The sequence below is a fragment of the Kryptolebias marmoratus genome, linkage group LG23, assembly GCF_001649575.2.
Source record: "Kryptolebias marmoratus isolate JLee-2015 linkage group LG23, ASM164957v2, whole genome shotgun sequence".
Taxonomy (NCBI): domain Eukaryota; kingdom Metazoa; phylum Chordata; class Actinopteri; order Cyprinodontiformes; family Rivulidae; genus Kryptolebias; species Kryptolebias marmoratus.
Window position 1 is genome coordinate 3,866,108 of NC_051452.1, and position 14,870 is coordinate 3,880,977.

The 14,870-nt window shown below is 45.2% G+C and overlaps 1 protein-coding gene across 1 annotated transcript in view; it reads right to left on the bottom strand.

Annotated features, from left to right (window-relative positions):
* The window catches only part of raph1b (Ras association (RalGDS/AF-6) and pleckstrin homology domains 1b), a 40,240-nt gene that overhangs the window by 3,351 nt on the left and 22,019 nt on the right, over positions 1 to 14,870 (bottom strand). Inside the window, exons 3-18 of the mRNA XM_017434384.3 lie at positions 11,829 to 11,948; positions 11,465 to 11,570; positions 11,143 to 11,337; positions 10,014 to 10,435; positions 9,464 to 9,550; positions 8,373 to 8,447; positions 5,401 to 5,478; positions 3,612 to 3,771; positions 3,371 to 3,492; positions 3,033 to 3,098; positions 2,789 to 2,932; positions 2,160 to 2,270; positions 1,731 to 1,829; positions 1,496 to 1,616; positions 1,028 to 1,164; positions 4 to 950 (exon numbers count right to left, since the gene is read on the bottom strand). Coding sequence (XP_017289873.1) covers positions 4 to 950; positions 1,028 to 1,164; positions 1,496 to 1,616; positions 1,731 to 1,829; positions 2,160 to 2,270; positions 2,789 to 2,932; positions 3,033 to 3,098; positions 3,371 to 3,492; positions 3,612 to 3,771; positions 5,401 to 5,478; positions 8,373 to 8,447; positions 9,464 to 9,550; positions 10,014 to 10,435; positions 11,143 to 11,337; positions 11,465 to 11,570; positions 11,829 to 11,948 — 2,990 coding nt within the window. The remainder of the gene's footprint in view (positions 1 to 3; positions 951 to 1,027; positions 1,165 to 1,495; positions 1,617 to 1,730; positions 1,830 to 2,159; positions 2,271 to 2,788; positions 2,933 to 3,032; positions 3,099 to 3,370; positions 3,493 to 3,611; positions 3,772 to 5,400; positions 5,479 to 8,372; positions 8,448 to 9,463; positions 9,551 to 10,013; positions 10,436 to 11,142; positions 11,338 to 11,464; positions 11,571 to 11,828; positions 11,949 to 14,870) is intronic.

Consider the following 14,870-nt stretch of genomic DNA (forward strand, 5'->3'; position numbering starts at 1 on the left):
GGCGGCGGTGGAGGAGGGGGTGGCGGAGCAGGAGCAGGCGGCGGGGAATCCTCAAAATCTCCATTCGGAGATAGCAGTTCTCGCGGTGGGCTCGGAAACCGCTCCTTCAGAGCCCGCTTCAGCCCGTTGGCGTAGATCGTTTTGCTCACTGGAGTTGGTGTGCACAGCGGGGGAGAGGGAGGCGGCGAAGGAGGAGGAGGAAACGACGCACCGTTCGTCTGTGGAGCAGGTGGAGGAGCGGGAATGAAGGGGGGTGGGGCTACTGGGCTGGGGGGGCCTAACCTCAACATGGCCATGGCAGACCCGGGGACTGGCATGGATGGTGGAGGAGGAGGAGGGGGTGGAGGCGGGACATTAGTTCTTGCAGCGATGTCATTGACATTGGGCTTGATGACCTCTGCTGCAGGTGGTGTCGGTGCCGGGGGGAGGACTTGGCGAGCTATTGCGTGGAGGTGACCGGGTAACTTCTGATTAAGGGAAGGTTTCTGGTTCTGCAGCCTGGTGATGGTGCTGTACTTGTACATGGTGAGAGGCAGGGTGTGGTGGGACACCATCTGAACTGGGGGGGGAGGAGGTGGAGGAGGAGGAGGAGGGGGCGGCGGAGGAGGAGGTGGAGCAGGGGCGAGCTGCTGCTGCGGGGGCATGAAGTTGTAGCTGTCGTTGGTCTGAGGCGGCGGAGACTGAGGTGGCTGAACGGGACTCTGCGGTGGCGGAGGAAACGACGGCTGCGGGGTCTGTTGAGGAGACAGAGGCAGGGGAGGCTGGTGCTGTGGTGGAGATGGTGTCTGGGGTTGCACCGAGGAGGGCTGGGGCTGTTGCTGGGGCTGTTGCTGGGGCTGTTGCTGGGGCTGCGGAGGCGGCGTGAGGATCGGGTGGTCCACCGAATGCTGGCTGTGGTGTCTGTGGCTGTGAGAAGAGTGTGTCGACCCACGGGATGCCTCCATTCTCATCTGCAGAGAAAAGAGTCTCAGTTACACGATTCACAGAATTTTCAATCAAACCTGGTGCCGATGACGGAAAGCCATACTTTTGAGTTCTCCTCCATCTGGGTACCCCTCTTCCAGGCTTCAGAGAAAATGGAGCTCACCACACTCTGAGACCGGCCGTGAGAGGAGCCGGTGTCCACCCCGCTGTCTGAATGACCCGAATGATTGGACTGGGACTCTGACAAGACACACAGACAAACAGCTTTTGTTTAATAAGATTAGTCTTTGCATAAATCCTCAACGTAACACCGATACAACATACGCACAAGTTCAGAATTTCTGAATTCTGTGGTTATTTGCAAGTGCAGAAAAGTCCAGTGCAGCTTGAGGCACTTTGAGCAGAATATCCTTAAGTTTCAGCCAAAATAATAGTGTAATGCAAATGTTAAAGCAATGTTAAGGACAATAAAATAGTGTTTGCATGAACCACTATAAATTCATTCTTTTATGACACAAACAGCCCCCACCAATTTTAAAATATCCATTATTTCTAACAAAATAAAACTGACCAGGTATGCTGGCGGAGCTGGAGCCCGACCGGATGCTGGAGGTAGAAAGAGAGGACCAATCGTAGGCAGCCTCCGTCCTCTTCATGGCCTCCTGGTAGTTCACGTATAGCTGCTTGCCGTACTATATGGAAACAATGGCAACATGAAAGACCCAAAGACATAAACAAATAACTTTCTTTGCTGATTTACTTGTCTAATATTTTGTCTTGAGGGGCATCTTTTGGCTTCGGCCCACCTTAGCGATGCGAATTCCATTCACCCACTGATGAAGGGTCCGGACATCGTCGCAGCACAGGTACTTGATGTACTGGGACTTCTTCTGAATTTGGGGATGCTGTAAAAAAACAAAATACAAATAAAAATTCAGGCTCCCTCATCCACAGCCCTGTGTTTGACCTGCTCAGTCGCTCAGTGTCCCGTTTGCGATGATGCTGTGAGAAAACTAAACCGCACGAGGACTTTGGTGAGCTTACGTATTGTTCACAGGTCAAGGCCTTTTCCTTCACTTTCAACACAAACTTGGCTAACATCTTAGTGATCAATTAGCTTCACTTTTACCACACCGAAGAGGGAAAGAAAATGCTGAATGTCTCATGTCTGCTAAGAGCTTCGGGCTGTTTGTAGTCCCACTGAAGCTCTCCTCTCAGGGATTAATCACGCTCACCTTCAGGGCCAGGCAGTAGTCAGTCGGGGCTTTGTACTTGCTGCGGTAGTCCTGACCGTAGTACACGTTAACATGGTCCAGCTGCAGGAAGCACACGAGATCTCTGGACGCCTGCAGAGGACGAGACACAGGAAACATTATATATTGATGCAGCTTGGGACAAAGAAACAAACACTGACTGATGTGGCTTTTGTTGCATCGGTTAAGTTGCACTAGATATGCTTTTAAAAGATCCCAAAGTAGTCCAAGTTTATAAAAGTATGAACAAATCTAAATTATTTGTACTGTAAGGTTCAATTTTTGCACCTTCAACACGTCTACAAGACTTAAAGGCAACAAAATACAAGTAGTGCAGATATTTGATGCTCTGAAGAAATTGGATAACGGGATGATAATGGTAAAAATAAAGCTCATGTGCAAAACACTTCTAGCTCAGTAAATAACAAAAGGCATGCATTGTTTGCTGTGTCTGCGGTGCAAAGTGATCAAGCCCAAAACAGGAAATACCACAGGCCTGACTGTGGATCTGGTTCTCATAACCCCGACGCACATTCCTATTCTTTATCATCGTCTTGTGTGAGCGACGTGACTGCGGGCTTACAGTGCACCATCGTTCAGTCTCAGCTGACCTTAGCTTTGCCTTTTGGGACGTAATAGATCCCCGAAGCCCTGAGGAGGAAGTAACGCTTCTTCCACGACTTCTTTCCATCCTCCTTGAGCCACAGGACTCCCTCGATCTCTGGCACAGACACCGAACCACCGCAGAAACATTCCTGAAAGACGCAAACAACAACAAAAAAAAAAATACAAATAAACCTGACGCTACCAGTCATTGGAAATATTAGGAAAAGATTCTGGTTTTTGCAGCCTTACCTCCAGTAAAGCTTCTTTGTTCCTGTCAGCCATTTCTGATGTCTCCTTCCGCCCCAACAAATAGTTCTGAAAGCGATTGAATGAAATAAAAAATAAAAAAAGGGAATAGACGACAAGTGGGGGTGAAGCTGCCAGCATACCTCATCTAACATGAAATAAATTATTCATCTTTACTCGCTTTAGAGCTCTGACCTACTTCCAGCTCTCCGACACAAACAGACTCCCCTGTTCGCTGCTGTATAGACACTCAGCACGCGCAAACAATCCATCTGTGCGCATGGCACGTACTCCACATACCGAGGGGAGACGATAACCTGCACCGTTTATTGGACAGTCACCTGGGGGTTCTTGAAAAGAGCGTATTTCTCAATGCGCTCGATGAACATCAGCTTGTTGTGGCTGTCCCGCGTCCAGTTCAGCAAGTTCTCCACTAAGTTCTCGTGATCCTCGAAGATGCGCTCTGGGAAAAGAAGGAAATAAAGGGGGAGAATGAACGAACCCTGTCCTGTGTAGATCCAAAGCTGCGTCCCCTTTGCCGACAATGCGGACTAAAACGAACCATAAACGCTCCTTCCTCACCCATTTGCAGCTCAGTAATGGTTTCCACAAGCGACCAGTCTGGGCTGTAGCCACAGTGAGACTTGTCCAGCAGGCTGTCCAGAACCTGCCTGACTGTTTGCCGCTCATCCACCATCATGGTCTTTGAGCTCTCGTCTGACATGTGGACCCTGATCACCAGCTAAAGAAAAGAAGGGGTTAAAAAAAACAAAAGGGCCAATGGCTTCTACATATAATTCTAAACTGTCCATTTCAAATGAAAATCGTCTTCTCAATCCTTCCCTGTCAGTTTACAAACAGCCACTTTTCAAAGTTGTTCATGAAACAAAATTATGTCTGACCTAGTTTCCAAAGATTTGTGTGGCTAACAACCCAAGAACATGCTTTCATTTTCAATGTCTGCGTTTTCTGGTTCATCTTACAAAAGGACGTACAACACTGACTCATTTTGCTTTTCAAAGACCAAAATAAAAATTGTATCATGTTGACAAAAAAAAATTAAGTATCCCTAGTTTTTTAGTTCAGGTAAAAAAAAAAATCCATAAAATGAATAATAATGCAGGTTTTACATGTTGGCTAAAGTCATTTTCTTTGTGTTGCTCAGTGGATTTATATGTACATTTTCCATTTTATGCCAACATCTTCCAGTAAATCCACATGATTAAAGCACACAATAAATATTATTTATTATTAATGTTAAATATCAATCCAAGAGAGAAATAATGTTCTTTTAAAAAAAAAAGTTAGAATAAACATAACAATAATGTGTCAAAAAGAACCTAAATTTTCATTTTTATTATTAAAAAAACAAACAAAAATAAAACAACAAACCATTTTGATAAATATTTAAAGGTTCATTAAAATCCATCCGGCACTTCATGAAATACTTTGTGAACAGACAAGGACGGAGAGCTAAAAACGCAAAACGTTTAGTTTCAGTTTACCGCAAAAATCAAAACGTCTATTCATGAGTGGATGACGTCCGAGCGTGACGAAACATGCAGCAGTCGGCCCTCTTCAGACCTGCGCCGGTGGGACGTCTGATAAATCCCTGAATTCCTCCACCAGCTGCTGTGTTCCCTCCCACTGCGACCCCGGCCTCCAATCACCGTGCTGCAATCAATGATTGAACCGAAGCTCAAACCAATAAGAGGATGAGACGAGACTCTCAGACGTGGGGAGCCTGACCTACATTTCTCTGAGGAAAGACCCCCCCCCCCAAAAAAAACAAAACAAAAACAAAACTACTGTGTGAAAGTTAATGAAAAAAAAACTAAATTTCTAATAAAAATGTAACAAATACCGTGAATAGAGCCAACAATGACTGACTGAACATCTTTGTGTTTCTTGTTGCAGCCGTTTTATCATATATCTAGTCAAGTCTTTTTTAAAACACTGCTGAGCTTCAGCTATTCATTGCTTGTATCCCCTCCCCATCCTCTCCGCCACCACTGACAGTTCGTTCACATGGAGAAACACTGGCAAACGATCTGCTTGTGGAGTTTCGAATAAACTCCCCCCCCAAATGGAGACGTGCACACGATGCTCCAGTTATCCACCTAAAACCAGCACTGTTGGGACTGCGTGGAGAACTAAATGCATGCTCAAACTGTTTAAAAACCAAAACAAAACACGTCTATCCCTCCTCAGCAGATCCACAATCAAACACTGCAATGACCTATTTTCACTGCGCTTTGCCGTCTCTGAATGATGTTCAAAGGAAACGCAGCGTGCAGAGAATAGGACAAGACGGCACGTCTTATATAAATCAGAGGGTCTTTGTGGGGAAACTGAGACAGAGGCGGGCTACCTTTTTGACCTGAGCTTCCTTGATTTTCTCCAGGGCGACTCGGATCTTCTCTGCCTTCAGTTTGGCAGCTTGTTCCTCCTAGTTGGACACAAAGGAGCACGATTAATCAAGCTGTGACGAAAAAAAAAACAAAAAAACATTAAAATTATCACCGTCTTTCGTCACGTCTTTCATAACTCCTCCGGCAGGAATAAGACATCATGCACACATCTTCATAAAGTAGCTTTTTTTTTTTTTCAACCAAAGTTTAAACCAGTGCCTTCGCAATTTCATGCAGACCCATTTTTTCGTCGCTTACCTGCCCCCTCCAACAGGCAGCCATCACCTCCATCCTACAGGTGTAAGCACGTATGTTATCCAGCTCGCAGAAATATTCAATGCCGCGCAAAAATAAAAGGCTCAGAGGGTTAAACCTCGGCAGTCGTAACGCGAGTCCAGAGGTGCCGCAACAAAAAACCGGTGCTCCCTCATCGGGTTTATGGTTTCATGCTGGATTCGTTTTGATCCCGGAGACTGGAAACAACGGTAGGAGATCCCTACAGGGCAAGAGGCTGCAGATGAATGCAGGAGGACTTCAAAGAGCGTCGACGCGTTTCGCTTAAAAATGCAAAAACTGTTGTCCAAAAAAAAAAAAAAAAGGGGGGGGGGGAATTTCCAAACATGTCCGTAATGTACGTGAAATTAAAACAAAATTACAAAAAGAAAAAGAAAAAAAATCTGCTTACTCTTTAAAGTTGTTCCACCATCGGCGGGTGAAATTCAGATTTAATCCATCAGACTGTGCTGAGCAGAAACTTTGGGATGGTTTGCTGACACGTGCGCTCGAGATGAGCACGATTTGACAAAAAGCCCAAATGAGATACTAGAAAGGATGATGGTCCTCCCCCCTGCCGTCCAACCCTCCCCTTCATAACAGCAGCAGAGGCTCGGGGAGCGTGCCCAATCGATGGGAGCATAATCCCCCGCAAAAGTAGTAAAGTTCGAGGCTCGGCCAACCAGAGAGCACCTTTCACCAGACCCTTCAGCCAATCAGCGCGAGGCGGGAGACCGTGACCAAGTCCTTTAGCTAAACGACAGCAGCAGCGGGGAAACGGGAGTGGAATTTGGGTGAATGAAGTGCTTAATATTTCACGTTGTGCGCATATACAGGAACATTTGAGTTCAGAGAGAAGGGGGTGAGGGATGCTGCTCTTCAAGCCTCTTATCTCAAGAACCCCCTCCACCCTCCTCCTCCTCCTCCTCCCTTTGACCCAGACTCACTTTTCCACATGAGCAACTTCCAGGCACACATATTAATGCAATAAAAGTCAGCGCTCAGTGGCGAGGCTTTTAGGCACTCGAGCGTGAGCGAGGGAAGGAAAATTGAGAGGGGAGTTCATGGGGAGCTTCGCAGAGTCGCGACGAGTTTAACCACACAAATATCTCCATTACTCCACTTCTACACGTGACAGCTACAACGTGTTCTGAATTAAACACAGCACGGCACAAAAATTAAAAGGCTCTTTGTGCCCGGTGGAAAAGAAATCTTGGCATCATCCTCCTTTGACGTCTTTACAGCCTCTCCCCACTCCGCTTGTTCGGAGATTTCGGATTCCACTTGGCGCGTCCGGGCGACTGACTGCAGCTTCTCTTGTGGAACGACGCCAGCCCCCGGTAGCCTGTGTGCTGCGGGATTTTCCAATTTTATGCAAACATTTTTCTTTCAGCTGCTCCCTTCTGCAGGGGTCGCCACAGCGAGCAAACTCGCATGAAAGATTTAGCAACTGTTTACGCCGGATGCCCTCCCTGAGACAACCTGGGCTCGAACCGCAGCCTCAGGGTTACGAGACCACTGGCACTGACCACTGATCCACTGCAGCTCCAAATGCTTTCTATACAACTGCCAACAAATACCTTTCAGTCACTAATCATTTATATATCAAACATTTTGCCTCGATTAAGAAGAGTGCGCTTTGACTTTTAGTATTTGTAACTTTTATACTTTTTAAATTATTCTACTTCATTTATATAAAATTTCACCACAGAATACATTGAAATCTCTTCAGTTCCTTAAAAAAAACACTTGTCTAAGATCTGCTTCAGCAGATTTCTTTATTTCTTTTTTCTTATGCTCCTGTTAGGTACCGTCTTGCCAATTTCAGTTCCGTTTGTTTTAACTTTCTCTTTCTTTAACGTTCAGTTTCACCCACAATTCATTTTCACAGAAAACGCAAAATTTTCTCTAGCTCTAATTGTTTTTCCAAGTCAAAATAAAGATGCTATGAGTCTTTTACCGGGAAAATATGCAAGGCCAGTCTCAGATTCTTGCAGAAGCACAAAGGCAGGATTTCACCACACAATTTAAAGTCTGGTTTTTCAGTAGCAGATACATTCTAGAGGTCCCAAAAACTAGCCCAGACGGGAGTTAACGACTGATCAAATGCCAATGTGTGAATGTAAGTTATTTTAGGAGAAATTAGTATGAGTGAACAGTGTTAAGACTACAGCCGATGAGAGCAAGAGATGGGCTTATCAGACAGTTTGATTGGCTTAGACTCCAAACGTGAAGCAGAATTTGGTTGAATTTTGGCAAGAAAAAACCATATCACTTCGATGTTTCCAGTGTAAATAATATAAGCCACCAGCTACGAGAGCAAAACAAGATCATTCACCACGAGCTTCTTCTATCAAAGCGTCAGAAAACACTGATGCCGAGGCCAAAGGGATAAACCCGGCTCTCGCTGATCACATCTACAAAACAATCACTGAATAACGACCAAATAAACTGTGAGAATTATGATGATTTACTTGAATTTCTCTTCATTCACACAAGTCGCCTGGTGTGCAACTGTTTTAAAGCTGTTGTTTAGTCAGACTGTTCTGCTTTTAAATGGTTTATTAAATAAAAAAAGAAGAGAGATTTTATCATGGCGGGCATGCAGAGCAGAAGAAAGGAGCAGCAACTCAAATCAGCGAGTGTAAAAGGAAGTCACCTTGGTCAGGAGGTGAGAAGGTTTTCCTGCTATGCTTTTCAGAATGAGCGAGGTTTCTCGATCCAGATAGGAATGCTTGGGGTGAGGAGAAGAAGAAGAGAGGGGGGAAAGACAAAAATATAGAGAAGTCAGTGCCAGATGATTCTTTGAGGCTTATTAATAGCAGGTGTTTTGATCGTTTTTTTTTTTAAAAAACAAAGCGTGAAGTGAGAGAACTCGGCACTTATGGCTGTCATTAGCTGCAGCTGTGGGTAAAGAAGCAATGATTGTGAGAAGCACTGAAGAAATAAAATTTTAAAAAACGCATAAGAACGAAGCATCTGAAAACGTAATCATAACAAAGCTGACAGTCTACAACTAGTCCAGTAATTTATTACTCAATAAACGTCACGTTCAGAAATTTATTTTTTTTTTGAGCCGTACAAAAACTGGTTTTGAAAGAACAAATTGTTTTTAAGGAATTAACAGAAAAATAAAAGCCCAGTTCAGAAAGTGTTGGAGCAGGATGGAAAACGGCAAATAAAATCAAGAGGCCTGGCATTGGTTGGAGGAATGCATATCACCCGCTGCCAGAGCTTTAACCTGAGAGAAGAAAAAGGAATTATAGCAGTTTTAGGTTTTTGTGTGTTTGCTGTCAGAGCGTGCTTTGGGGAGGATTCTCAACTACTACTGCGCCAAAATTAACTGAGTTATAATCATTTTTCTGTTTTCAAAAGGCTATCAGGATTGGCAGAGATCTTGAATTAGGTTGACTCCAATAAGTTAGTCAGCTGTAGATGTACATCCAAGGATTCATCTAATGGTTCGTGAGATATTTTGCTAATATGAAAAGCAAATAAACACATGCCCAGATGAATAAACACAAGCAAAAACATTAATCAGCAGCGGGTGATAATAAAGAAAGTGTTTTTTTTTCAAATCGAGTTATTTTCTTTGACAGCACGAATCAAGAAATGACCGCCCCCCATTCCTGCAAACCTAAAATGTCAAATTTTCCATGCTGTCCAAACCGTTTCTGATTATTTTGTTAAAAACCGGATCAAAGGATTTAACGTGCAGCCTCGCATGCAAGCTCACACACGTGCACTTACAGTGGCCCGGTCCACTTCGCCCTCCCGTGAGGCGAAGTCAAGCCGTCGCCTGGCTCTCTTACTGTTGGCCCGTTGCAGAGTGGCATGCTGGGAAAAGTCGGGAGGTGCAGGCAGGGGTGTGGGTGTGTGTGTGTGGGAAAAGGCCAGTGATACGTCAAAGGGTGCAAAACACAAACAGAATAAACACGTGCGAAGGAGCGGGCAGGGACAAGGGACATGCAAGATTTCTGTATTGTTGCCTTCTTTGGAGCTTTCCAAGTTCCAAACCAAGCATTAGCTGAGATTTGCTGCATTTAAAGCAGGTCAAACACGTCTTAAGGACACTTTCAGAGGATAATTTGGTTTTGTTAGAGAGCCAGTATGTTTAGTAGGTGAACAAAGGAGCTCAGAAAAGGTAGGTGTTAACATTGCAATACTAAAATAAACTGGAGAATGCAATGTTGTATTGTTTAAAACATGCAAGTGAAACAGAACTGATCTCACACACACATTTAATCACTCATAATATAGGTTTGGATAAACTTGCGTGCTCCAGTTTGGACTTCTGTACCTCTGTGCTGGTCTGGTTCTGTCCTTGTTTGCCCGGACTGCTCTGGTCCTCCGCCTCCCCTCCCGTCAGTTTATCCGCGTCCAAGGAGTCCATGCTGGAGGCGGACGCCGAGTTAACGCTGGACCGCTGGGACGGAGCATCCTGCTCGCTGACGGCGCCCACCGACCCCGTCCTCCGGTGCTGCCCGCCGCTGGACGATCCGGACCCGGAGGAGGGGCGTCTGAGGGTGGCGGAGGAAACTGAAGACGATGAGGAGGAGGAGGAGGATGTCTGACGTGCCGCTTCGTCCATGCTGAGAGAGGCCCTCTCCAGCTGAGAGGTGATGTCATCCAGGGAGATGTTGGCGGCCGTGGGCCGAGCGCCGACGCTGCCGCCTCGTACAGTGTTGGCTGGGGATGCCCGGGTGCTGCTGCTGCTACTTCCTGATGGGGACGATTGAACACAGACGGAGGAGAAATCTATTCAAGTTAAGACTGAAACAGTAGCTTTACATAAATCCTGCCAGAACATGATAACAAATGTTCCCCTTTTTTCTTTGTAACATCACTTAGTAGGTGTTAGTTTTCCAATTTGAACAAAAAAGATAATTTGATCATGACTGATATTCCTTTCCCATCACATCCATCCTGAACATTACAACCTACAGTCTTAAAGAAGTGTCATTTTTTTTAAACTGATTTGATTTGAACAACTAGAATCCTCCATCAGACCAGAACGGGACAACATTTCCTTCAAAAACTCCAGCAGCTGCTCTCCTCAGATCCTATATTGTTAATAAAAAAAAGAGGGGATGCTTCACAGCGGGAAACATGACTTCATCCCAACTGCCATCAAATTAAAAAGTTACCTTAATTTTCCTAAAAATGGTCCTAGTTTAAACATTTGATATGTTTACTATGTTCTATTGTCAATAAAATATGGGTTTATGCAGCTTGCAAATCATTGCATTCAGTTTTTATTTCCATTTTATACAACGTCCCAACTTTTCCAGAATTGGGGTTGTATTTTAAAATACAAACCACAGCTGAAGACTGTTTACAGAGCTATGAAACACATTGTGGGGAAAAGGAAAAAAAAGGTTCTCTTATTGTGCAGCATGTTATAAATGGACATAAATCTATGGGACCACCTCCACTGCTTCCTCCTCCACTTGTGCCGGTGTGTTTTGCGCTGGCACTGCGGACCCCAGGGCCCCTCTGCTGGCCTTTGCTCTGGCTGCGGGAGGTGGAGTTCGGCTTGGAGATGGTACTGAGCTCCTGCTCGATGGAGCACAGGTCAGCCATCAGGGCGTCCAGGTCCACCGTGTCTCCCTGATTCAGAGCCTCTGCGAGGTTCGAAGACGAAAGGATGGAGAGCAGAAAGAGGAACGACGTGAGTCACATCCTACGGGTTTTTTGGACAAAAATAAATAGACTGCTATGACTGATTTGGACAGCAGAGTGACATCTCACCATTTATGTTATACATTGAGAAGCGGTAAGAGAAGTTGGCTATGTTTGTCTCCTGCCTCAGAGGTGGCTTCTGCAGAGCTTTCTGTGGCCTGCCATCATCCAGACTCTATATTGGACCAAAAAATTGTTTTCAAAAAGTGCAAGATTTCAGCCAAAGCAGAAGACCATAATAACCATGTCTGATAGCTAGACTCCTTAGTCACACACATATACACACAGATCTGCACAATATGAAGTGAAGGGTGGGAGGGGAGTTGCTAGGATACGGGCTAAGAGACAGGATTAGCAGTGTTAAGGTTGCTATGGATACAGCTCCTTCCTTCGTTTTTCTCTTCTCTTCTACCTGTGTGTGTGTGTGTTTCACCTGTGTGAGCTTGTCCAGCTCGCCCAGCCAGGCTCCAAACATCTTGTCCAGGTCCTGGTCCTCCTTGTCGCTGTCCTCCTCGGCTCCATGATCCAGCTCATCGTCCGACACCTGCTCCATCTAGACCCATGCAGACGAGCAAAGAGGATTGATTCCACATGCATTTACAAATTTACACACTATCAGGTCACACCCATGAAAAAAAATGTAAAAATAAATAAATAAAAAACTCTCCCACCAACCTTACTGCTTGTTGCCATGACGACCACACACAGACCCCCAGCGGGCACTCTGTGCTTTGTGAATGCTCACACCACTGACACATCCATCACCTCCACTTTACACTTTACCAGCGAAAGCCAACAAATATGGAGGACAGAGGACCTCAGGATCAATAAAATACTAATAAATTCAAATATTAAGTCAGTCCTGGGTAACTCATCAATCAGAACTCGCAGAACAGCAGCGCATGGGATGCAGGTCCATGTTCTGGATGATACAGCGCCCTGGTTTTGAGGCCTTGCTGCTGTTTCTGAACAAAAATGATAACAGAGCTCCCCCTAGTGGACCAAAAGGGAACGCGTTAGGCCTGTCTGGCTGTAACAGTCCATCATGCTTTCAGAAGCATTCTGTTTTAATATAAGATTAGGTTAGATGGATTAATCTGAACACAGGTCAGCAAAGCAAACTACCAAACTTTATAGAAAGACACATAAATGTAGACAAAACAAACAGTTCAAGAACGCAACCTTGATGCGTGCCGACTTATCTAACGCCGTCCCTGGTTTCTTCAAAAATATCTGCGGCAGTCGACTGAGTCAGAATTCATACGGCTTGCATAAGCAAACTAAGACGGGTGAATAATTTCACAGGAACGCCAGCGTTCACCGACGGAGGACTGTTATCTAATCTGCTGATACGTTTGTCAAGTGGAAGGAAAACACGGTCGGAGTCATGCGTGCGACGCCTGCTCAGACGCTAGAGGAAGTACAGAGAGCACGAAACACACATGCTCGCAAACTGCACATTTGCATCTTAATAGCCAGAGAAGGAAAACATGAGCAAACAAGCCGAAGCACTCTCCACAGAGTTCCTCTCTGTTGGTTCAATCAGACACCCCTCTACAGTCAAATCAGATGGAATATTCCCAAGTAATCCCACTGATGTTTTCAAAAGGTGTCATTCCCTCCTGTTATCCCCACTATGTGGTGTCAGCCCCTAGCAGGGACTGTACCAAACCAGGATTAACCCCTCTGGCGACCCCCTTTCCTTTTGATCAGCAACATGTCTGCGTGTAACTCATGGCTTCCTGTTTGCATACAACCAGGCCAGCAGGTGAAAATCCAACCAGCATATAATGATGGTAACCACACACAGCAGCTGAGGGACACTTGTTACAGTGTTACATTACAGCGTCGATGATGGATCGCTTCCTGCCGCGGGCACCGGAGAACTCCGCCCGGCAACTCTGTGGAGGAAGGCGGAGCCGAGCAAATCTCCGGGTGCTTGAAACTACATCCACGCGCTCACGAACGCGTGTGGGAGGCACAACAGGAAATAGCCTGGATGTGCAGAATTCCTCATTTCCCTTATGACCCCGGCTTGGTGTCCGGAAACTCCAGCTGTCCTTCGGTTTTCCAGGCCATTTACTGGGAATGGGAGGGGTGTACAGATGGAAGGAGAAGTTCAGGGTGATAAATACGATAAACTGGCAAACCATGAGGCCAGGCTGAAGGAGGTGAATAAGTGTAAATCTTCTTATGAAAAGCCTCCCCCACCGTACAGCATGAGATCACAGCAAGCAGGACACAGAAAAACGAAAGGACTCAAATCAAATGATCCTGTCTTATGGTTTCCAATATTCCCACAGCTGGCTTGAAATGTAAATACACAAACCCAAAGTGATTCGCTGTGGGATTCTTCTAATTGTGATGTTTAAACAGCCCGGGGTCCTTCACACACTTGCTTACACTGAAACCCACCAGCACTTATTGGTATTTACAGACGGCATCTTGTGTACACAAACTGAATAAAAACACTAATAAAGTCAAAATAGACCAAAAAAAAAAAAAGATTCATCACGATAATGAATTACTTAAAAAATGACTCTGGGGCTGCTGTTCTAATGGAATCACGGCCTCAGCAGGAGATCCTGCTGCAGGTTTAAGTGAATTACCACCTGAGGCTTGGCTTTTACGATTATGGAGCATGACCTCGGTGGGAAAGGGGGGGGTTAGGAGGAAGCTGCAGAAACACAGAAGCATGATCACAAACTTTGGCCTTTGCCCCTCTGATACTGTGTGTCAGAGCTCCTGGGTTTTTCCCCCCTTCCTCCTTTGCAGCATTTTCTTTCTGATAAACAATTGTAGTTGCAGCAGATGATATTCCTCTGGCAAAAATAAAAAGAGTAGAAAGGAAAGATGTAACTGTGCTTTCAGAGGAACAAAAGGGTAGCATGGATGCTCCTGCTAGTTCCCCAATGGCTTTCCTAGTGGTAGCGTATAGGGCAGCATTTAGTAACAGTATAAGTGAGATCCACACAAAAAGAATGAGGAAGAAGAAAACGAACAAGCAATATGAACAAAACCAATAGTCAGAACTTGAGTTAAAAACCAAAAACAAATGGCACAAGCAATGTAAAAGCACAGCTCGCATTTGATACAGCAGAGACCGGAGAGGTAGGAGGAGGAAAATGAAGACGACATGTCTATCTTTAGCCTTTCAGTTCAAAGTGTGTCATGAGGAGAGGAAAAGAGGCCCGAGTTGTATAAAGAAACTGAAACGTACTGTGTGCCATCTTTGGAAATATTGATAAAAGTGGAAAGCTTTTGGTACCTCAGCTCACCATATGTGCATCAAACCTAATTTGATCCTAGAAAACTTTGTTGTGTTGCCACTGAAGGACGTTTCGTCACATAATTGATGCAGCTTGAGGGTTTTGTTTTCCCCTCCCACCACAGCCGCACACAAAATGTGACCAATATAGTCACATCAAACCCTAAACACAACTTCAGGTCAAACATTAAAGATTAATTTAGGGAA